The sequence below is a fragment of the Carcharhinus amblyrhynchos genome, chromosome 2 (assembly GCF_965287045.1).
Source record: "Carcharhinus amblyrhynchos chromosome 2, sCarAmb.v2.hapA, whole genome shotgun sequence".
Lineage (NCBI taxonomy): Eukaryota > Metazoa > Chordata > Chondrichthyes > Carcharhiniformes > Carcharhinidae > Carcharhinus > Carcharhinus amblyrhynchos.
In genome coordinates this window covers 36,716,597-36,740,017 of record NC_137325.1, presented here as the reverse complement: position 1 = coordinate 36,740,017, position 23,421 = coordinate 36,716,597, and the positions used below count along the sequence as shown (strand labels likewise).

The 23,421-nt window shown below is 43.4% G+C and overlaps 1 protein-coding gene across 1 annotated transcript in view; it reads left to right on the top strand.

Moving 5' to 3' along the window:
• The first annotated feature begins 303 nt into the window (after positions 1 to 303).
• LOC145353687 (uncharacterized) overlaps positions 304 to 23,421 on the top strand; it is a 29,145-nt gene continuing 6,027 nt past the window's right edge. Inside the window, exons 1-5 of the mRNA XM_080204460.1 lie at positions 304 to 590; positions 737 to 861; positions 6,402 to 6,630; positions 7,555 to 7,689; positions 21,314 to 21,411. Coding sequence (XP_080060586.1) covers positions 533 to 590; positions 737 to 861; positions 6,402 to 6,630; positions 7,555 to 7,689; positions 21,314 to 21,411 — 645 coding nt within the window. The 5' untranslated portion in view covers positions 304 to 532. The remainder of the gene's footprint in view (positions 591 to 736; positions 862 to 6,401; positions 6,631 to 7,554; positions 7,690 to 21,313; positions 21,412 to 23,421) is intronic.

Here is a 23,421-nt window from a genome sequence, read left to right as displayed (position 1 = left end):
CTGCCTGCTGCAGTTGTAAATGCGCCTAGTTTGGGGGCGTTTAAGAGATCTATGGATAGGTTTATGGACGAAAAGGGATTGGTATAGGCTAGTGGGTCATTGTTTTTGTAACTGGTCGGTGCAACATTGTGGGCCGAAGGGCCTGTTCTGCGCTGTAATGTTCTATGTTCTATGTTCTATGTTCTAAATTTGGATATATGACTTTCCACACCATAATCCAAGTCGTTGTCGCGACTTCCGGCCACTTAACCAATTTTCCAGCCACGTCAGTAATTTGCCTTTAATTCCGTGGGCGTTTCTGATTCAAAAATAAACAAAATGGGGCTGTGGTGAATTTTGTTTTAATTGGAAATCGGCTGGGTTGTGTATTTAATACTCAGATCATAGTGATCCATGAGAAAAACGCCTGTTTTGTCTTCTCGGCATGAGTTTCATATTCCGTGAAATCGGAGCTCGCTAACTTTCAGTTTCGTTTCTTCAGCTCAGACTCCAACGCAGTTGGTATTTGCTGGCTGTCTGCGGAGACCTGAAGATGGAGTTTGTGTGCGGCTGCAGACTGCAGCGATCTCTATTTGTCATGTTACAGCCAGGTAGTTTTAAGAATGTTGTGTAATTCATCTCTTTGCTCGAAGTCTATGGCAGATTTTGTTTTTTTTCAGTAGATTTCAGCTCGCTGATGTTTGGAGGCAGGGCGTGTGCTTCGGATTGACCCTGTTTACTTGCCTTGTTTTCGCAGTGCTCTTCTGTCTGGGGGCAGAAGCTGTCAGTGAAGTTTTTGTAAGGATGGGTGAATTTGCAAAGCTGCCCTGTAATGTCGCATATGCGCCTGAAGTTGTGTACCGAGCAGTCAGCTGGTATAAGGTAAAAGAGTTTTACTGTTCTATTTAAGGCAGATTTAGACTATACTTTATATAACTTGTGAAATCAGTCGCAATATGGTCTGAGGATGGCCTTCTCGCACACAGACATGTGACATATGATTGTTGTACAAAATGTGCAAATTTGAGGTCAAGTGTCATACACATGAGTACACTATCCCAAAAGCCCTCAGTCTGATCCCTGTGTCTGAAGGGATAAAGGATGTTGCCCTTACTTCATCCATGGATGCTGGTGTTGGACTGGGGTGGGCACAGTAAGAAGTCTCTCAACACCAGGATAAAGTCCAACAGGTTTATTTGGAATCATGAGCTTTTAGAGCACTGCTCCTCCATCAGTTGAGTGGACAGGTAAGTTTCACAAACATGGCATATATATAGGCAAAGACACAATTACAAGATAATGGTTGGAATGTGAGTCTTTTTCAAGTAATCAAATTTTTACAGGCACAAACAGTGCAAGTAGAGAGAGGATAATCACAGGTTAAAGAGGTGTGAATTGTTTCAAGCCAAGATAGTTAGTGAGATTTTGCAAGCCCAGGCCAAATGGTGGGGTTACAGATAGTGTGACATGAACTCAAGATCCCAGTTGAGGCTGTCACGTTTGTGGAACTTGGCTATCAGTTTCTGCTCAGCGATTCTGCAAAGACTTTTTTACCTGGAAAAAGTCTGGCATTCCAACCATCATCTTGCAATTGTGTCTCTGTCTATATATGCTGTGCTTGTGAAGCCAACTATCCACTCACCTGATGAAGGAGCAGTGCTCTGAAAGCTCATGATTGCAAATAAACCTAGTGTTGTGAGACTTCTTACTGTGTTCATCCATGGAGATAGCTCGAGCTCTGAACATAGAGCTGCCCACCCCCCCAGTACCATGCCACTTGTCAGAAAGGTCACAGTTATGATGCTTTATGAAAGCAAATTACTGCGGATGCTGGAAACTGAAACCAAAAGAGAAAACACTGGCAATCTCAGCAGGGCTGGCAGCATCTGTAAGGAGAGAAAAGAGCTAATGTTTCGTGTGCAGATGACTGTTTGTCAAAGCTAAAAGGCACAGAAAGTGGGAGATATTTATACTGCACGGTGAGGGAATGAAAGATGAGACATAGCCACAGAAACCAGGATCGTGTGTTAAAATGACACCTTCCCATACAAACATATAAGATGTAACACTTGCCCCTTTACCTCTTCCACGCTTATCATCCAAGGTCCAAAACCCTCATTCCAGGTTAAGCAGCATTTCACTTGCACCTCTTTCAATTTAGTGTATTGCATTCACTGCTCCCAATGTGGTCTCCCTGTATTGGAGAGACCAAGCATGGGTCGGGTGATCACTTTGCTGAGTACCTTCAGCCTGTGTACGATCAGGACCCTGACCTTCCGGTTGCTTGCTGTTATAACACACGATCCTGCTCCCATGCCCATGTCTGTCCTTGGCTTGCTGCAAAGTTCTGGTGAAGCTCAATGCAAACTGGAGGAACAGCATTGCATCTTCCAACTGGGCACTTTACAGCCTTCTGGTCTCAATATCGAGTTCAATAACTTTAGATAATTAGCTCCACCCCACCTCTACTCCTTTGTTTTCATTTTATTTATTTTTACTGTTCTCAACCTTTTTTTATTTCTTTATTGTCTTTCTTTTATTTTTCTTTCCCCTATTTGATCCCCCTTTCCTTACCTTTTCTCCTGGTTTGCTTCCCCTTCCCCTGTTTTTCTATTTTTTACCTCTTTCCTAGCCATTCGCTCCCCCCACATCTTCATCGTCACACTTACCCTTTGATTTCAGCTTCTGTCGTTTGGCCATTCACACCCTTTATTCTCTCTACGGACTGCCATTAGCAGCCCTTTACCCTGGTTTCTGTGGCTATGATTCATCTTTCATTTCTTCATCCTGCTGTATAAATATCTCCCACTTTCTATGCCTTTTAGCTATGATAAAGTATCATCTGGACTTGAAACGTCAGCTCTTTTCTCTCCTTACAGATGCTGCCAGACCTGCTGAAATTTTCCAGCATTTTCTCTTTTTGGTTTATGATTCTATATCTGGACTGTTCTGGTGGAGCTTTGTGGGTGGCACAGTAGCACAGTGGTTAGCACTGCAGCTTCATAGCTCCAGGGTCCTGGGTTCAATTCCTGGCTCGGGTCACTGTCTGTGTGGAGTTTGCACATTCTCCTCGTGTCTGTGTGGGTTTCTTCCAGGTTTGTCCCACAGTCCAAAGATGTGCGGGTTAGGCTGATTGGCCAGGCTAAGAAATTGCCCCTTAGTATCCAGGGATGCGTAGGTTAGAGGGATTAGTTGGTACAATATGTAGGAATATGGGGGTCAGGCCTGGGTGGGATTGTGTTCGGTGCAGACTCGAAGGGCCTCTTTCTGCACTGTAGGGTTCTATGTTCTATGTATACTCCTGAGATTTGTCATTGCTTGCTACAACATCAGATGGGCTCATATAGCAGCTGCGAGAGAAGGAGGCCGTCACTTCTGAAACCCAGGCAACTTTAATGAGGATCCGTTAACATAGTCAGCAGTCCCATTTTCCCACAATCTTTACCATTCTGGTTACAGTCACCTCAGGTCCATAGATTGCCCCCATCACCATAAAGAAGGAAGAAATGTACCATCATGAAGTAAACTTCCCAAAGGGAAATGCATCAGGAAGTGTTGAAGATCCAATACTTTGATAGAGCAGGGAAGGGGATTTTCACAGTAACTTTATTGTAAGCCTACTTATGATCTTAAATTAAGATGTGGTTGACTGGATGGGGGTTATGAGTCAAAACTACCAAGGAATAAGTACCATCATGATCTGTCTCCTTGCCAAGTGTCAGGCTGAGTCATAGAAATTATTGCTTGAATCATTTACATTGAAAAGCGAAGGGGATTTTTAATATTTTCTTCGCTTGTTAACTATAGCACCTTTCAATTTCTGTATGTGTCAGCTAGCCTAGATGCCCTTTAAGATAAGGGGCAGGGGATTTGAGGAAAATCTTTTTCACCCAGAATGGTGGGAATCTGGAACTCGCTGCCTGAAAGGGTGATTGGGGTGAGAACCCTCCACACCATTTTAAGAAGCATTTAGATGAATACTAGAAATGCCATAGATACAAGGTCATGGACCAAGTGCTGGAAAATGGGATTAGAATAAAGTTTATTTATTAATGTCACAAATAGGCTTACATTAACACCGCAGTGAAGTTACTGTGAAAAATCCCCTCGATGCCCCTGTTCAGGTACACCGAGGGAGAACTTAGCACAGCCAGTGCACCTAACCAATACATCTTAGGAGTGTGGGAGGAAACCAGAGCACCTGAAAGAAAACCATGCAGACATGGGGAGAATGTGCAAACTTCACACAGACAGTGACCCAAAGCTGGAAATTGAACCTGGATCCATGGCAGTGTGAGGATAGCAGTGCTAACTACTATACCACTGTGCTGAGAATAGATCGTTGTTTGATAGTCAGCCAGCCTGACTATTCTATGTAGGCTTGCATGCAATACTGAGGAAATGCAGGATTGGCTGGTATGTTGCCCATCACTTGCTTGTCCTTATGGATAGAAAAACCCTCTAGACATCTTTTTGAAGTAGTGGCCAACTTTGTTTCTCAAGTAACAGACAAAATATTCCATTCCTGTTCACAGCTGGGATTTTCTAGTGCTGTGGAAGGTTAATGGAGTTTTGGTTGGAACGCCAAATTTTCTGTTCTCCCTCACAAAGGGTCCCATCACAAACAAGACTGGAGAATCCCGCCCATAATATTACAAATAAAATAATTTTCCATTCATTTGGTTTTTTTTCTGTGGACTAAATAACAACAACTAGAAAATCCGGGCTATAAAACTGGATTAAGGGTATTTTACTGTTGCATCTGAGTCCTGGGAACTTTTACATTTTTTTTCATTTAATTCTGAATCTCCATAAATTGACCATGGTGAACAAGAATTTGAATAATTCATCCAACTGTATTAAATTCTAAATTCTATTATGGTATAAATATTTAGATGATGTAACTGAATAAACAGTCTAAAATTTCTGTGTATATTTATACGCTATGCTTTGATGTAAATTGTTGGCTGTATTTGCATTGCAATATATCCATTCATCAATATCTTAATGTCTTCCTGATTGTCATTTTGATAGAATTTATTCTAGCTCATTTTCATAATTGTTAAAACCTGAGAGTTTAATCTGGTAGTTTATGGAGGCCTGCCTTTTGGGTTTGCCTCTCAAGCTATACTTAACCAGTTGTCTATCTCTGATGGAGAGTGATGCCAATGCTTGCTTATGGACTAGGGCTAATTATTTGCTAAATAAAATCAGAAGTTCTGAATTTGACAATAAAACAAATTTTAAAAAGGCTGCCTTAGAAGTGCAGCTGAAAAGGTTAAGGTTTCCAGCACATATGGAGCTCACAAAGCTACATTATCTATGCTGGCTCTTTGCAAGATCAATCCAAATCTAATTCCAGTCTTCCTTCCTCTCCCGTGCCTTTCTCTGCATCAAATTTTATTTGATTTTTTTCCATCTAAATGGTCTCAGGCTCAAGTACATGCAGTAATCCTTCACTATATGTTCCCAAGTTTGTCATTTCAGTTCAGTAGAAATCCTAGAAACCCTACAGTGCAGAAGGAGGCCCTTTGGCCCATCGAGTCTGCACTGAACACAATCCCATCCAGGCCCTACCCCCCATATCCCTACATATTATACCCACTAATCCCTCTGACCTACACATCCCTGGACACTAAGGGGCAATATCTTAGCATGGCCAATCAACCTAACCCGCACATTTTTGGACTGTGGGAGGAAACTCATGCAGACACAAGGAGAATGTGCAAACTCCACACAGACAGTGACCCGAGCCGGGAATCGGACCCTGGAGCAGTGAAGCAGCAGTGCCAAGCACTGTGCTACCGTGCCACCCAATGTTGGTTAGTTCATGAGCTTTATGTTTTCATTTAACATTGGGAGTTTGCTCAACCTTGTTTCTCAGTGGTAGAGTCACATGACTTGATCTACACCAATTTGGAGTGACTATTCCCCCTTGTGTCCACCGCCAGGTTTGGGACAGGGAAGCAGTGAATGGGAGAGGCAGCAGCAAGGAGTGGTAGAGGGGTTGGCAGTGACATGGGAAGCAAGTATGCAGGAGGTTCTGAGTGCGATCAGGATGTGACAGGGACAAGGATTGTGGAATGGGAGGTTTGGTGAGAAGGATGGGAGGCACACAGAAAGAATTAACATACAAAAAGGGATGCATTGACAAAAAAAAGTTATTTCATTTATGAATTAAGCAGTTAAAAGTAATTCAACTCACAGAATACATTTTTTCCTGAGATTTGTCCTACAGAACCTAACTGTAGTGTTTATGTGTAATTTTTAAAAGTCTGATTTGTTTAAAGTTACATGTTTCAGGAATGCATCTACAATGTTAAGCAAAGTAAACTTCCTGTACTCTAGGTTACAAATGCACTGTGTGGAAAAACAGCTCTGTTTAATTGTGTAATTTACATACATTTTTAATCTCTTTCTAGTTAGCTGATGATGGATTCGGTCTATCAGGAATTGTACGAAGGGATTTCAAGGAAAACGTTTCCAGGAAGTATCTGGGTTTCAGCGGATCAGTTGAGGTGTCTTCTACCAGTCCCTATTTCTTGACCATTCACAATATCTCCAGTAAAGATTTGGGAACGTACCGGTGTTCCGTTTGGGCACCGCTTGGAGAGCTAAACAAGCATGCAGATGTGAGGCTGCTCAAAGTGGGTCAGTAAGTTAAAAGTTATTATGTTGTACTGTAACCTCTTTGACCTGTTCCTTGTTTATCAAATCAAAATCATAGGATAGAGTTTTGAATTAGCAGTTGGGTACAGAGCTTTGCATCAATGAAATGCAAACCCAAGAACTGGTGAGAAATTTTGTCTTTGGATGGAAAATTATAAGGCATATATTTATTTCTATATTGCAAATCTTTTATGCTCTCCCATAACATGAAACCATGTTCAGGAAGTGCTAATTCATCTAGCCTACCTTTTTATATATGCACTGTTAGCTCTACAGCAGCCGAAAGCTAAAGTGCTAAGAATTTGTTCCTGTTAATTCCCACACGCGGTGCCTGACCTCTGGAGTATTTCCAACATTTATTGTTTCTATGTTGTACTAAAAATGTGATCGCCTAGCAACACTTCAAAGTGGTTCCTCAGAACAGACAATGCCACCAGCCACGATCTGTGCAAAGTATAAGGCCATAAGACATAGGAGAGAATTAGGCTGCTCGGCCATTTAATCCCCATAACCCCCCCCCCCCCCGCCCCCCGGCCACAAAACCTCTGGTCCTCTTTTTAATCAGGAACCTATTTAGCTCTGTCTTAAAGACATTCAATGACCCTGGCATCCACAGCCTGTGGCAAAGAGTTCCATAGATTCTCCACTCTCTGGCTGAAGAAATTCCTCCTCAACTTGGTGACAATGAATCAAAGTTGAACTGAACTTGATCACCCTTAGTAATTAGAGACTTTTATCACTAGGCTAAAAATTTTAGGAGTGCAATACCTCTGAGTCAATTTTCCAGTATTATTATTGCTTATTTCATTCTGACACAAGTCAGAGGATTTTGATGACAGATGTCCTTTTGGTGTACTTGCATGTCAATATTGTAACCCATGAATGTCTGATTTGTTTCTGTTACAGAAACCATGATGGATGCTCTTAGTTACACATCCAGTCCCCAACAGTCAAGTACTGGAGTTGTCTCCACAATGACCATCTACCCCAACACTTCTGAATTCCCAATATACTTTGTGTGTTGGGATACATCTTCATACTGTATGTGATATTGAAACATTTTGTTGCTATTTCTATATTTGTCTTGTTGATAGCTTACTGATCATTGACAGGGAAGGTTAATGGCGGACAGGAATTTCCCAATACTGACCAGTATATTGTTGTGTTCTCAGCATTCCAACTCACTCAAGGAGTGCTTTGGAAGATAATATGACTTGTGTGTGATCTGTGGTTCAAACAAATTTGGCCAGTTAGGGCTAGAAATTTTGATCCAGTGGGAATTTTAAAGAAGGGAATGATACCATGGGCAATCCTCATTGGTAAAGAATCGCAGAATAGAATCCCTATAGTGCAGAAGGAGGCCATTTGGTCTCTTGAGTTTGCATCAGCTCTCTGAAAGAGTATCTTACCCAGGTCCATTTCTCTGCCCTATCCCTGTTACACTGCACACCTACCATGGCCAAACCACCTAACCTACAAATCCTTTAACACTAGAGGGTAATTTACCATGGCCGATCCACCTAACCTGCACATCTTTGGAGTGTGGGAGGAAACTGGAGCATCTGGAGGAAACCCACACAGAGGAGAACGTGCAAACCCCACACAGACAGCCATCCAAGGCCAGAATTGAACTGAGGTCCCTGGCGCTGCTACAGTAATGCTAGCCGCTGTGCCACCATGTTGCCCTAGTTGTGTTGTACAGTTGACCCATTCAAAGAATTATTGGAGAATGTTTCAATCACCTTCATAGTTTGAAGGGTAGAGCAAATGGATGAAAATGGATATACAAACTTTTACATCCACTGAAAATTATTTTCAGAACATCAAGCTGCCTGTTTAGTATCACCCATTCTATTGCTGCTCAAGCTGATTTTTTTACTCCTTATGTTGCTAGAGAAATTGTTTAAATTATATTTAATAGTTTAAAACCTGCATGGGTTCCTTTGTCAATGAGGAAGCTTATACAGATCACACAGGTAACAGCTAGCAAAGCTGTCTCTGTCTAGGAAACTAACTTAGAGTCAACAATCCATGCTTTGAAGCAATTATACTCCACACCTAGAACTCCAATGAAATCATGTGTGGGTAGTGATACCTGGAGTTGACTATTCCGTATCATGATATAATCAGAATAAAATACCATCATTTGACTTGATTTATTACTGTCAAATGTTTTAACATACAGTGAAAAATATTTCTTGTGTGCTATACAAGTAAAGCATACCATCCATCGAGAAGGAAACAAGAGAGTGCAGAATATTGTGTTAGTCATAGCTAGGGTGTAGTGAAAGATCATAATGCAAGGTAAGTCCATTCAAAAGTCTGACAGCAGTAGGAAAAAATGCTGTTCTTGAGTTGTTGGTACGTGATCTTAGACTTTTGTATCTTTTCCCCAGCAGAAGACGGTGGAAGAAAGAATGTTCGGGGCACGTGGTGTCCTTAATTATGCTGGCTGCTTTGCTGAGGAAGGGGGAAGTGTAGACAGAATCAAAGAATGGGAGGCTGGTTTGCGTGATTGATAGGGCTACATTCATGACCTTTAGTAGTTCCTTGCGGTCTTGGGCAGAGCAGGAGCCATACCAAGCTGTGATACAACAAAGAATGCTTTCTATGGTGTATCTGTAAAAGTTGGTGAGAGTCATAGCTGACATGTCAAATTTCCTTAGTCTTCTGAGGAAAGTAGAGGCATTGGTGGGCTTTCTTAACTATAGTGTCAGCATGAGGGGACCAGGACAGGTTGTTGGTGATCTGGACACCTAAAAACTTGAAGCTCTTACCCTTTCTACTTCATTCCCATTGATGTATACAGGGGCATGTTCTCCTTTACACTTCCTGAAGTTGATGACATTCTCCTTTGTGTTGTTGACATCGAGGGGGAGATTATTGTTGCTGCACCAGTTCACCAGACTCTCTATCAAACCAAATCGAGACCACAAATCAGACCACAAGGCTGTGCTGCAAACCAGACCACAAAGCTGTGCTCCTGCTCCCAGCTTACAAGCAAAAACTGAAGCAGGAGAATCCATCGAAGAAATTTGTACAATGTTGGTCTGAGGAATCAGCTGATCCCCTTCAGGGCTGCTTGGAGTCAGTGGACTGGTCAGTATTTAAAAAGTCTGCGACCAGCCTGAAGGAGTACGCCACTATAGTAACTGACTTCATTACTAAGTGTGTAGACATCTGTGTGCCAAAGAAGCAAATCCGTGTGTTCCCCAACCAGACACCATGGATGAACAGGGATATCCACTGCTTGCTGAAGTCTAGGTCTGAGGCATTCAAGTCAGGCAACATTGACCTGTATGAGAAAGCCAGATACAATCTAAGGAGATCAAAGATGCCAGAAGACTGGACCAAGCTGGAGTCCCAGGCTAGCTACACCAACCCCCACCAACTGTGACAAGGTCTGCAAGACATAACTGGCTACAAGATGAAGGCATGTAAAATTGCCAGCTCCAACGCACCCCTCCCTGATGAGCTCAATGCATCCTACGCCCATTTTGAGCAAGAGGTCAGTGAGAGCATGCCCTCCACCCTGGAAGCTCTGGATGAACCTGTATCTGGGGTCACCATTGCAGATGTCAGAGCAGCTTTCTTGAAGGTCAACTCACGAAAGCAACTGGCCAGGATAGAGTACCTGGATGTGCACTCAGATCCTGCGTGGATCAGCTGGAGGAGGTATTCAGACATCTTCAGCCTCTCTTTACAACAATCAGAGGTCCCTAATCTCTTTCAAGAAGATGACCATCATCCTGGTACCTAAGGAAAACCAAGCAGCATGCTTTGATGACTATTGGCCAGTGGCTCTGACATCCATCATTTATGATGTGCTTCGAAAGGTTAGTCATGGCACATATCAATTCCAGCCTCCTGGACTACTTGGATTCACTACAGTTTGCCTATCGCTACAAAAGGTCCACAGCAAATGCCATCTCTCTGGCCCTGCGCTCAATCCTGGAATACCTAGCTAACAAGAACACCTATGTCAGAATCCTATTTGTTGACTACAGCTCAGTCTTCAACAACACGATTCCCATGAAACTCATCTCCAAACTCCATGGCCTGGGCCTCGGCACCTCCCTCTGCAACTGGATCCTGAACTTCCTAACTCGGACCACAATCAGTAAGGATAGGCAACAATACCTCCTCCACGATCATCTTTAACACTGGTGCCCCACAAGGCTGTGTTCTCAGCCCCCCTACTATATTCCTTATACAGCTATTTTCCTCCAATTTGATTGCGGATGACACCAGTGTAGTGGATTGGATCTCAAACAATGAGTCGAGTACAGGAATGAGATACAGCATCATGTTGTAATGTGGGAGTTCCACACAAGAGACTGCTTTGTTGCTACTCCTAAAACAGTGGCTGCCTCAGACATGACTAAGAAACGCTCATAAGAGATCAGAGATTTGAGACAGTCTATATCAACAAATTGACGTTGAGGAGATTAACATAAAAATGCTGGAGGCTGTCAACAGGCCAAGTCGTATCTGACCAGAATATGAATCCGTTGACATTTCACCCATAAAAGGAATTGCAAGATAACACAAATAACTGAAGAAGGAGAATAATAGGGGGAAATGAGGGAGCAAACATACAGAACAACATAACATGACTTGTGAAGTGTCAATCATTTCCTGATCCTACAGTGCAGAAGGAGGCCATTTGATCCATCGAGTCTGCACCAACTATAATCCCATGCATTTATCCTAGCTGGTCCCATGAGACAAAGGGGCAATGTAGCATGGCCAATCCACCTAACCCACACACCTTTGGACATTACTTGATTCCAGAGCCACAGCAATGTGCTTGACTCTCAAATGCCCTCTGAACAAGGGCAGCTAGGGATGGGCAATAAATGCTGGCAATGCCCATGCTCCATAAATGATTAGTTAAAGGGCAAAAATGGTGTGACAAAGGGTATTTATACTGAGAGGATGAATCTTTACTTTGGTGAATTCAGGAGGAAATGTTTTGGGGACAGAGTGCTTGGTGAATTTTATGCATTAAATTCATATCCTATTGTGATCCAGTGTTTTTTTTTTGCAACTGAGTAACAAAACTGTCTTATACCTGGTGCTCCATCAGTAGTGACCAAGTTTTATAGTGTGTGTACCTTTTCATCCTTGGTCAGTTAATAATAGTTGAGAAAATATCTTGTTTGGAGGGGCACTGTCAGAGATCCTGGGTACCAGCAACCTTAAGCACTCATAGTCGACTTAAGTACTTACATCATCAGTGTCCTGTTCAACCCTTGAAGTCCTGTGGCAATGGGCGAGCGATGAAGCAGCAGGCGTGGATTCACTAGGAGCAGTAGTCATGGACTTGCACGCAGGTGGTTCAGGTCTAATGGTTGTTTTCTGCTGACTGAAGCAGCAGTGGAACTTGGGGTCTACCTGGGTGACTGAGCAGTCCTCTTCAGAAATGCACTGCTCACTTCCATAGAATGAGGAAGGGGCTAGAAAAGGTGCCCTAAACATTGCCTGCTTCACTACACCCTGGCCAGTTTACCACAGCTGGCAGGGATCCCATCTTGCAGTCGAACAAACAAAATAAAACACAAGGTGACACCACTCACCACTGGCACTTGGAATGTGCACACGCTTTTGAACAACCCTACAGCAGAGAGAAGAACAGCCTTAGTTGCCAGAGAGCTTGCAAGATACAACATTGACATTGCAGCCCTGAGCGAAACTCATCTTGCTAATGTAGGTCGGTTGATTGAAACTGGAGGTGGATATACTTTTTTTTTCTGGAGCGGTTGCGGCAGCGATGAGCATCGTGATGCTGGTCTTGGATTCGCCATCAGGAGTTTCCTTGTTCGGAAACTTGATAGTCTACCCAAGGCTGTGAACGACCAGCTTATGACATTACAGCTTCAGCTACAGAATAGAAGTCAAGCCACCCTGAACAGCACCCATGCCCCCACAATGAACAACCCGGACGAGATGAAAGACAAGTTCTACGAAGAACTGGTCACCCTACTATCAGCAGTGAGCAGTACTGACAAGCTGATCTGGCTTGGCAATTTTAATGCAAGAGTAGGGTCTGACTCTGCAATCTGGCAGGGAGTCATTGGGAGGTATGGAGTGGACAAGTGTAACAGTAACAGCCTACTCTAACTGAAGACCTGTGTAGCACATCTTCCATCTGCCTACCTGTAACAAGACCTCCTGAATGCACCCCCGCTCTAAGCATTGGCATCTTATCGACTTTGTCATTGTCAGGAGAAAAGACAGGCAGGATGTCAGAGTGCCCAAGGCCATGTGTGTTGTTGACTGCTGGACAGATCACAGGCTCATTGCCTCTACCTCTACCTCCTAAACTGAGGCTCCGCATCAGACCCAAGAGGCGACCATAAGAAAGCAAGGTTATGAAAAGAGTCAATGCAGCCAAGCTAAAGAACCCCAGCATCGCTTCAGCGCTTGCTAACCTACGCCTTGTAGGCAGCGCTGAGGATGACTGGGAACACTTCAGGGATGCTATCCATACATCTGCGCTGAAGATGCTCAGGCCCTCCACCCGCAAGCAGCGTGATTGGCTTGTTGAAAAGCACTGTCTCCTTCGGGCCTGTCAGAACAACCTATCTTCAGCTGCCAAGAAAAATGCTTTTACCAGTGTTTGCAGGACAGTCCAGAATAAACTGCATAAAATGCAGGATGCCTGGCTGAGTGCCAAGACAGATGACATACAGGGATACGTTGATAGAAACGACTTGAAATGGTTCTATGAAGCCGTCAACACTCTGGACCTCAATCTCTCGGGAGCTTATCCCTCCTGAGTACAGATGGTGCAACTCATTGCAGAGAAGGCTCAGATCCCGCAGAGATGGACTGAACACTTGAAGCCGTCCTCAACTGACCGTCACCTATTATCGATGAGACAATAGACAGGATTCCCCAGGTTGATATCAACAGCGCCATGGATGACCCACCAGTTGTAGCTGAAGTCATGAAAGCTGTCAGCCAGCTATCCAGTGGCAAAGCCCCAGGGGCAGATGCCCACAGAGATCTATAAAGCTTCTAGTCCTGTACTTATCAAAGCTCACCAAGTTGTTCCAGTCCTTTTTTTGGAAGTAAGGATCCATTCCTCAGGAACTTGAAGATGCTTCCATTGTACACCTCTACAAGAGGAAGGGCAATTGGCAAGTATGCACCAACCACCAAGGAACCTCGCTGCTCTTCATCACAGGAAAAACCCTTGCAAGAGTCCTGCTAAATCGTCTAGTCACTCATCTGGAGCTGAGCCTGCTTCCAGAGTCACAGTGTGGCTTCTGCAAAAGTTGTGGGGCTATTGACATGATTTTTGCTGCATGCCAACTTCAGGAGAAGTGGCAGGAGCAGAATCGCGAGCTCTAAACCTTTGATCTCACGAAAGCCTTCGACATGTAAGCCGACAAGGCCTGTGGAGGATTTATGTCAAAGTTCGGCTGCCCCCACAAATTCATTCCGGTGGTATGCCAGTTCCATGATGGCCAGAGTACTGGATGGCGGAGAATCCTCTGAGGCATTCCCAGTCACCAGTAGCATCAAACAACAGGGCTGTGTGCTCGCACCCACACTGTTCAACATGATGTTTACTGCCTTGCTGAATGATACCCTCCAGGACCGTGTTGGAATCAGAGTGGATGGAAGCTCTTCAAGCTATTACCAAAGTGAAAGAGACTATTCTGAGACTTCCAATTTAATACAAGTGGTAAGAGGAGCTGAATTTATGTCCTCAACTTGCTGATATCTGTGCTGTTTTTCACTGTTCTGCCCCTCCATTGCCTTTGCTGATCAAGGTGTATCTTTAATCTTTAAAATAAAGGGCTGCCTCCCATCACTGCTGACATTTTAATGGCCTGGGTGAAACTGCTGCCACTTAAGGAGACTACCACATAAACATATACAGCAGAACATCTGGTATGGCTGCTGTGTGCCATATAGATAGTAATCCCCAGTGATAATGACCACCCCCATGGCAATGCCACCACTGGACAGTGCAGACCTCCAAATGCCTTGACCTGCCCAGCCCTAGCTTGATTAAAAACAAAATGACCTTTTTTTCATTGGCACGTTGCCACAAAGACACCCTTTCCTTCATCCTGCATTTTCAGCAGTGACCACCTATATTGGTGGTACTGCTAAGATGCTGGCTGTCTGATTGACTGAAGGGGAAATGGGATGGTGGAGGCCTGGTGCGAAGAAGGGGAAAGTCTGTGATAGTCTGGAGTGATTAAATGACATGGGTGGTAATGGGGTAAATAATCAAAGGTGGACCTAGAGCTACTGCAAATGGTAACAGCAGAACCATTACCTGTCCTAAATAATAAGGGCAGTGAGTCTGGATGGTAGTGAAGTGAATATTTGAGCTCACGCATTGACTTCTCAACTCTGTTATCCAGTACTTACACCAGTCTTCACACTAAAGAAAATTCAACTAGTGGGTAAAAATGTGAGGGTGGCTGTTTTAGCTAATTGGTGTGATATTGTAAGTGTGTGTACTTCATGCATACAATTTCCTCCTGTGTCTAATACTTTCCTTAGTGAAAGCCTGGTGTCTTGGCGTTTATTGGTAGGGGGATTGAATTTAGGAGTCGCAGTGTAATGTTGCAACTGTACACTACTCTAGTGCAGCCGCACTTGGAGTACTGTGTGCAGTTCTGGTCCCCGCATTACAAGAAGGATGTGGAGGCGTTGGAGAGGGTGCAGAGGAGGTTTACTAGGATGTTGCCTGGTATGGTGGGGAGGTCCTATGAGGAGAGACTGAGGGATCTAGGGTTGTTTTCGTTGGAAAGAAGGCGGCTAAGAGGGGATCTTATTGAAACATATAAGATGATTAGAGGTTTAGATAGGGTGGATAGTGATAGCCTTTTTCCTCGGATGGAGAAAGCTAGCACGAGGGGGCATGGCTTTAAATTAAGGGGGGGTAGCTACAGGACGGATGTCAGGGGTAGGTTCTTTACCCAGCGGGTGGTGAGGGATTGGAATGCCCTGCCTGCTGCAGTTGTAAATGCGTCTAGTTTGGGGGCGTTTAAGAGATCTCTGGATAGGTTTATGGACGAAAAGGGATTGGTATAGGCTAGTGGGTCATTGTTTTTGTAACTGGTCGGCGCAACATCGTGGGCCGAAGGGCCTGTTCTGCGCTGTAATGTTCTATGTTCTATGAATATCGGCTTATTTGACCAGGGAGCTTCAGAGGAGAAGGGATCAGTAACACCACATGTCAATTAGCTAGTCAACCGGAGAACTTTCTGCTATGGATGAGCCTGTTGAAGACTTTGCCATCAGTGACAGACTGCTAGCCTCATTTACACTCTTCAGAGATCCCCTCTTGGTGTCACTGGTGGTCAGACATACCACTGGGACCCATGGGCAGACACTGAAGATAAAGCTACTGGACAGTACTCCCATAAGATCAAAGTTGATTGTATAACCTCTTTGAGATACTACAGCCGCTGCCCTGATCGCCTCATGTTATAAACAAAGCTCCAATCAAACAATTTTGGAATGATATTGTCTCTATATGACTGAGGTAGATATTAATTTCAACACATTATGGATTTCTAGGAGGGGAATGTTTGTCTTTTAAATGTATGACTCCTTTGTTACCAGTTCCTCAGCCACCATAGTATGTACAGTGTACACTGTAAGAAAGTGTTGTGTACTGAGAGGGTATATTAGTAAATTAGTGCAATTCCCAGTAAACATTGCAAGATTTTTCTTCCTTCTCCCTTTAAATTTTGGCAACTATTCTCTGGAAGCTGATTCTGTTAATTTTCCATCCCGGACCATGCCATGAACTGTAGGGAACTCCCAGTGATGATCCCAACATGAGTCAGTATAGTAATTAAAGTTTATTAGTCACAAGTAAGGTTTACATTAGCACTGCAGTGAAGTTCCTGTGAAATTCCCCTGGTTCACCACAGTCTGGCACCTGGTTGGGTCAAAGCACCGAACCAGCGTGTCTTTCAGAATGTGGGAGGAAACTGGAGACCTAGAGAAAACCCACACAGACACAGGGAGAAGGTGCAAACTCAACACAGACAGTCACCCAAGCTGGGAATCGAACCTGGGTCTTTGGCGCTGTGAAGAAGCAGCGCTAACCACTGTGCTACCGTGCTGCCCAAACTAGGGCTTGACCACGGCGAAATCTCATCTAGTTATCGCAGTGTGATTTTGGCAAGTGTTGATTTAACTACTTCACCACCTTTCTCTAATCTTTTGATTGGAAAAGGTCACCATCCTTTTGACTTTACACCTGTTGCTGTCAAAAGAACCAATAATTTATCGAAAACAGTGTCTGCAGCTATTGCCACTGAGTACAACACAGCAACTGAGCTTCAAAAGGTACCATAGCAACAACAAAAAACACCATAGCAACATGGAGACTTGAAGTACAACAGTGCACCATTATGCGTCACTCTACTGATCCAATTTAGAATTTGGCTAAGATTCAAAAACTGGCTGTGTGTATATGCAGAATTAGGGAAAAATTCAACTAAATTTGGTTTGTATGTTTGCTCAGAACTTTACAACACAATTGTAGTCTGTTTCAACACATCCAGCCGCTATTTTCAGTTGTGCAACCATTCTGTAGTGCTGTGCTGAGGAGGGGGGTGGAAATGGTCTGTCTAAGAAGTGATAGTAAATTTCCAGATGAGTCTATGTTTATACAAAATGGCTAACAGAAGTGAATTGGTAATAGCAAAAGCAAAGGTTGGGATTTTCCAGCTGTGCTCACCCTAAGGCCAGAAATTTGGGCCTGAGGTCAATGGACCTTTGCATGGTCTGCCAAATTTTCTGTCCTGCCTGCTACGATTCCTGGGGTGGGCAGGATGAGAAAATTCCGCCCACTGCTAGCAATCTCTGCTTTCTATTGCTTAGACTGGAGAAACCACTTTTCTTCCTTGAAAGGTGGTATTTGAGAGGTGATCTTATTGAACATGAATAGCCCATTCAGCCCCTCAAACCTATACTACCATTTAATTTGATCATGGCTTGATCTACACTTGAACTCTATTTTCCACTTTTGCTTCATGTTCCTCACCTTTTTTAAAAAAAATTACTCAACTTGCTCTTGTAAACTGCAATTGACTTTGTGTGAAAAAGTCTGATACTGCAGATTTCACATTCGGCTTTCAGCATTTAGAACATAAGAATTGGACCATGGGGAGATCGCCTCTTGCTACACCATTCAGTCTGATCATTGATGACCTTCTACTTCAGTTTTGCTTTCCTTTCTCCACCCCATCCCCTGATTCTTAGAGATTAAAATCCACTGTTCTTAATCTTAAACATCCTCGATACAGGAGCATCCAGGTGGGCAAATCCAAGGAACAACCAAAAATCCACAACCCTTCAAATAAAAACAATTTTCCTTGTCTTGGTCCAAAATGATCAGCCCTACTACTGAGCCCTGTGTTCCGGATTCCCCAGCTAATAGTCTACCCTGCCAAGCCTTTCAGAATCTTGTATATTTCAGTGATTTCACTCTCATTCTTGTAAAGACACACTTTACTCAGCCTCTCATCGTAGGACAACCCTCTCTTTCTAGTGAACCTTCACCGTACTGCCTTCAAAGCAAGGGACCTTTAAATCTAGGGACCAAAACATGCACAGCATTCTAGATGTAGTTCTGCCCAAACCCTATACAATTAGAGCAAGACTTCTTTATGCTTAAACTTTAAATCCAAAGCAATAAAGGCCAACATGCCATTTACCTTCCTAACTTATTGTACATAGCTGCTTATACGAGTATACCTAATTCTCCCTCTACATGAACAATTAAAAGTTTCACACCCTAGGGTTGGCCTGATTTTATTTTCCAACCACCCCCCTCTTGCCCTAGCCAGCCTATCTTGGAAGCACTTTGCTAAGAGAAATACTTAAAGATACAAGTTGTTGTGCCTTGGGAGAAATGGTCACTGGTAACATCAGTTGGCTGTGGCTGCTGTAAATACCGCAGTGTCTGATCGTTGGGATGTGGCCTTGGTGGGAGCTTTGTTTCATTCTGTTCTACTCGAGTACAGATTTCTATGACCCCTGTCAAGATATTTGAGTTATCCCAGATCCAGTGAGGATTTTCCCCCATCTTTTTGTATTGCTATACATTCCAGTAAGCTTGAGACTAGCTGTGATGAGAGTGTTGCCATGGTTACAGTTGGTATTCAACTGTAAGGATGAGCACTCAGCTGTTTAATTTAGGTTCAGATAAATAATTTTGCATTCCCTTTTTTTCTGGTATCTTTGTTTCCTTCTCTAATTTTGTTCTTAGCTTCATCTTCTATTGTCTTTGAATTCGCTTCATGCCCTTCATCCTCTTGTTCTGGGAATGAGGGAGATGAAGTGTCAAGCATGGAGGCCATTTAGGAACAGTGACCATACAGCTCATTATGTTTGGTTTAGCTATGGAAAAGGACAAAGAACAACCCAGAGTAAAAATTACATAATTGTATAGGAGGGCCAATGTTAGTGGGATGAAAACAAATCTGGCCAAGGTAAATTGGAATGGATGATTGGCAGGCAGATCTCTATCATTAAAGATGAAATAGTTTGGATAGACTCGAGGCATGTTCCAACAGTAGAGCAATCACAGGCTGAGCTCCCTGGATGACAAAACTAAGAAGAAAATGAAGTGTATAGGATATATGTCTGGTTGATAATTCAAATGAGAACTAGGATGGCTACACAAGTTTCAGAGAGGCACAGAAGAAAAAAGGAATTCAGGAAAAAAAGAAACTGAAAGAGATTGCAAGGGACTGGCAGCCAATACAAAAGTGGATCAAAAATTCTTCAGTCCGCACATAAATGGTATAAATCTAATCATGAGGCTAGTTTGGGACCAAATATGATACCAGCACATGGATGCAGACAGCATGGATGAGATGAGTACTTTGACAGCATCTTTCTTGATATGAATGGATGTGAAGTCATAGTGAAAGAAGAGATAGTTAAGATGCTGGGCTAAAAATTGTTAAAGAGGAGATATTAGAAAGATAGACTGTTCTTAAAATTGATGTCACCAGGACTGGATGGGATGTATCTTAGAAAACTGAGGGAGGTCTAGACTATTGCAAATCAAAGCTAGATGTAAAGATAAATCCAGTGACTATAGTAAGCCAGTAAGTTCAACATTTGTGACAGAAAAGCTTTTAGAAATGATAGTTCAAGTCAACATTACCAGTCACTTGGACAATATGGATTAATTAAGGAAAGCCAGTATGGAGTTGTTAGGGGAAGACTGTGTTTATTGAACTCAATTGGCTCTTTTAATGAAGTAACAGAGGATTAATGAGGGTATTGTGGTTGATAAAGCACTTCCAAAAGACATCTGATAAAGTGCCACACAATAGGCTTGCCATCAATGTGGAAGTTGATAGAATAAAATGGATAGTGACAGCATAGAAAAGAATTTGGTTGAGTGACAGGAAACAGAGAATATTGATGAACGGTGGCTGTTTGGACTGGAGGAGGATATACAGTGGTATCACTCAGGCATTGATATGAGGGCCACTCCTTATGTTGATACATATTAATGACAACATCTTGGATGGACAGGGCAGAATTTCAAATGTGCCAGATACCACAAAACTCAGAAATATTGGGAATGGTTAGGAAGTTAGAGGTGGACTTCAAGAGAAGATAGGCTGGTGGAATTGGCAGACATGTGGCAGTTGAAATTTAATGAAGAGCAGTGTGAAGTAATACAAGGTCATGGGAAGTGTAAGGAAAGGAAAGATAACATAACACAAAGGCCTGATTTTACGGGCGCGTAAACGTGGTAAAGTCGGGTGTGAGGCCATTAACGCGATCTGCGCCCACATCTTGTGCAGATTGCCACTTTATCGAAACCCGGCAATGGCAGCGATTCAATTTGCGCTCAAAACTGGTGCAACGACAATAGAGGGTAAATAAATGGTATAAATCTAATCATGAAGCTAGTTAGGGACCAAATATGATACCAGTACATGGAATCAGACAGGTCAGAACACGCTCTTCAGCAGCTGGAGCACCTGATTCAGACTGTTATTCAGCAGGTCCATTACGGCACGGTTCCGATTCATGGGGGAGGAGGGGAGTGAGGCCAGATCGTTGTCTGGTTGGGGGAATGTGATGCAGAGTGTGATGAGGCAGATTTAATCAGGGGAATTTTCCCATCCTGCCTGCCATGGACGTTGTAGCGGGCGAGACACAGACCATTCAAAAATCCATTGACTTTGGCCAGGATTTTCTGGTCTTAGTAAATCCCGTTTGGTTATGGGGAAAGGTCGGGGGGGTATTGGGGAATAAGACTAGCTAGATTACTTGTGCAGAGAACTGATCGAGACACCATTGGGCGAACGGTATTTTTCTGTGCGGTAACCATATAATGATCCCACGGCACCCCACTTACAAAGCTTTGGGACATTTAACAGTAAATGTGGCCGCATAGTTCGACCAATGGCTGGGGTGGCAAATAAGTCATAGTCAATTCTGCCTCACCTGATGTCCACTCTTGGTAATGTCACATCTTTGAGTCAGAACATTATGGGTTCAAGCCCACTTAGAGACATGGTTTCCAAGTTAGTAGGAATCTTGAGGCCTATATTCGCTAAACTATTGAAAAAATATCTGTACGTGAAGATATAAACATAAATATGCTACGTGTCTTAGTTATAGAAATGTCTTTTTTTTTATACAGTTGATTTCAATTCTGAAAGAAAAACCTCAATTCTGCTGGCATCTTTCGTAACGACGTTGTGTGTGGCTCTCATTTTGTTGATGTACCTTGTGTACAGGGTAAGTTACTTTTTATTTGTTTTTAATGAAAGGTGAGGCCGCTGTCGTTACCCAGCTACAAACTGGCATCCACCCACATTCCAAAGATATGCAAGTTGGGTGGATTGGCCATGCTAAATTGCCCCTTAGTGTCCCAAGATGTGTAGGTTAGGGGGATTAACAGGGTAAATACGTGGGGTTTGAGGAATAGGGCAGGGGGGTCAGTGTGGGTAAGATGCTCTGTCGGAGAGTTGGTGCAGATTTGATGGGCTGTATGGCCTCCTTTTATGCTGTAGAGATTCTATGATAATGTCGATAACTGCCCAGGAATGTCCTTTACACAAAAAGCAGGACAAATCCAACCCAGCCAATTACCATCCCATAGTGAGTTCACTCTCGATCATCAGTAAAGTGATGGAAGGGGTCATCAACAGTGCTATCGAGTGGTACTTACTCAGCAATAACCTGTTCATGGATGCTCAGTTGGGGGTTCCACCAGGGTCACTCAGCTCCTGATGTCATCATAGCGTTGGTTCAAACATGGACAAAAGATCTGAATGCCAGAGATGAGATGAGAGTCCCTGATATCAAGGCAGCATTTCGACAAGTGTAACATCAAGGAGCCCTGGCAAGACTTGAGTCAATGGGGATCTGGGAAAACTCTCTATTGGTTGGGGTTATACTTAGCACAAAGGAAGATGGTTGTTGTTTGCTCCAGGACATCTCTGCAGAAGTTTCTCAGGGTAGTGTCCTAGGCCCAACCATCTTCAGCTGCTTCTTCAATGATCAGGTCAGAAGTGGGGATGTTCGCTGATATGTTCAGCACCATTTGCAACTCCTCAGATACTGAAATAGTCAATTTCCAAATGCAGCAAGACCTGGACAATATCTAGGCTTAGGCTGACAATTGGCAAGTAACATTGATACCATACAAGTGTCAGGCAATGACCATCTCCAACAAGAGAATCTAACCATCACCCCTTGATATCCAGTAGCATCGCTGAATCCTTCGGTATCAATGTCCTGGGGGATTTGGGGGATGTTTACCATTGACCAGAAACTGAACTGGCCTAACCATATAAATACTGTGGCTATGGGAGCAGTTCAGAGGCTAGGAATCCTGTGGTGAGCAACTCACCTCGTGATTCCCCAATCAAAGCCTGTCCACCACCAGGCATTAGTCAGGAGTGTGATGGAATGCACTCCACTTGATGGATGAGTGCAGTTTCAACAACATTCAGGAAGTTCGACACTATCTCGCTATTTGGACAAAGCAGACCACTTGATTGGCATCCCATCCTCAAACATTCTCTTCCTCTACCACTGATGAGTTGTAGCAGTGTACACAATCTAGAAGATGCACTGCAGGAACTCACCAAGGTTCCTTAGGCAGCAGCTTTCAAACTCATGACCACTATCGTCTAGAAGGACAAAGGCAGCAGATACCAGAACACCTCCATCTGGAGGTTCTGTCCAAGCCACTCACTGTCCTGACTTGGAAGTATGTTGCCATTTCCCTCACTGTGTGTGTACCTACACTACCGGGATTGCAGCAGTTCAAGGCAGCTCACCACCATCACCTTCTCAAGGGCAATTATAGTTGGGCAATAAATGCTGGCCTAGTCTGTGATGCCCACATCTCATAAATGAATAAAGAAAACTCAGGTCTCTGGGTAATGGTAACTAGCTGTAGTGCACAAAGGTCCATTGACATCTCTGACCATTAGAAAGAGATCATTTGTTATATTGCTTCAGGTACACCACACACATCAAGCATGGGACAAAGCAGGCTTCCATGAACTACCACAGCTAGTATGGAGATTAAACCCATTGCATTATTCTGCAACACACTCTAGCCAATTGAGCTAATTGACTGGGACAGCGTTAATAGTGAAGGTATATAGAAACTTGCAGAACTGCTGTCCTTGCTGGCATTCCCTGGTGGTTAGGGGATCAGATACAAATTTAAAACCAGATTCAAACCTGCTAAAAGTGAAGAGAAACAGTTAACCCTCAGTCAGGGTGGAGGAG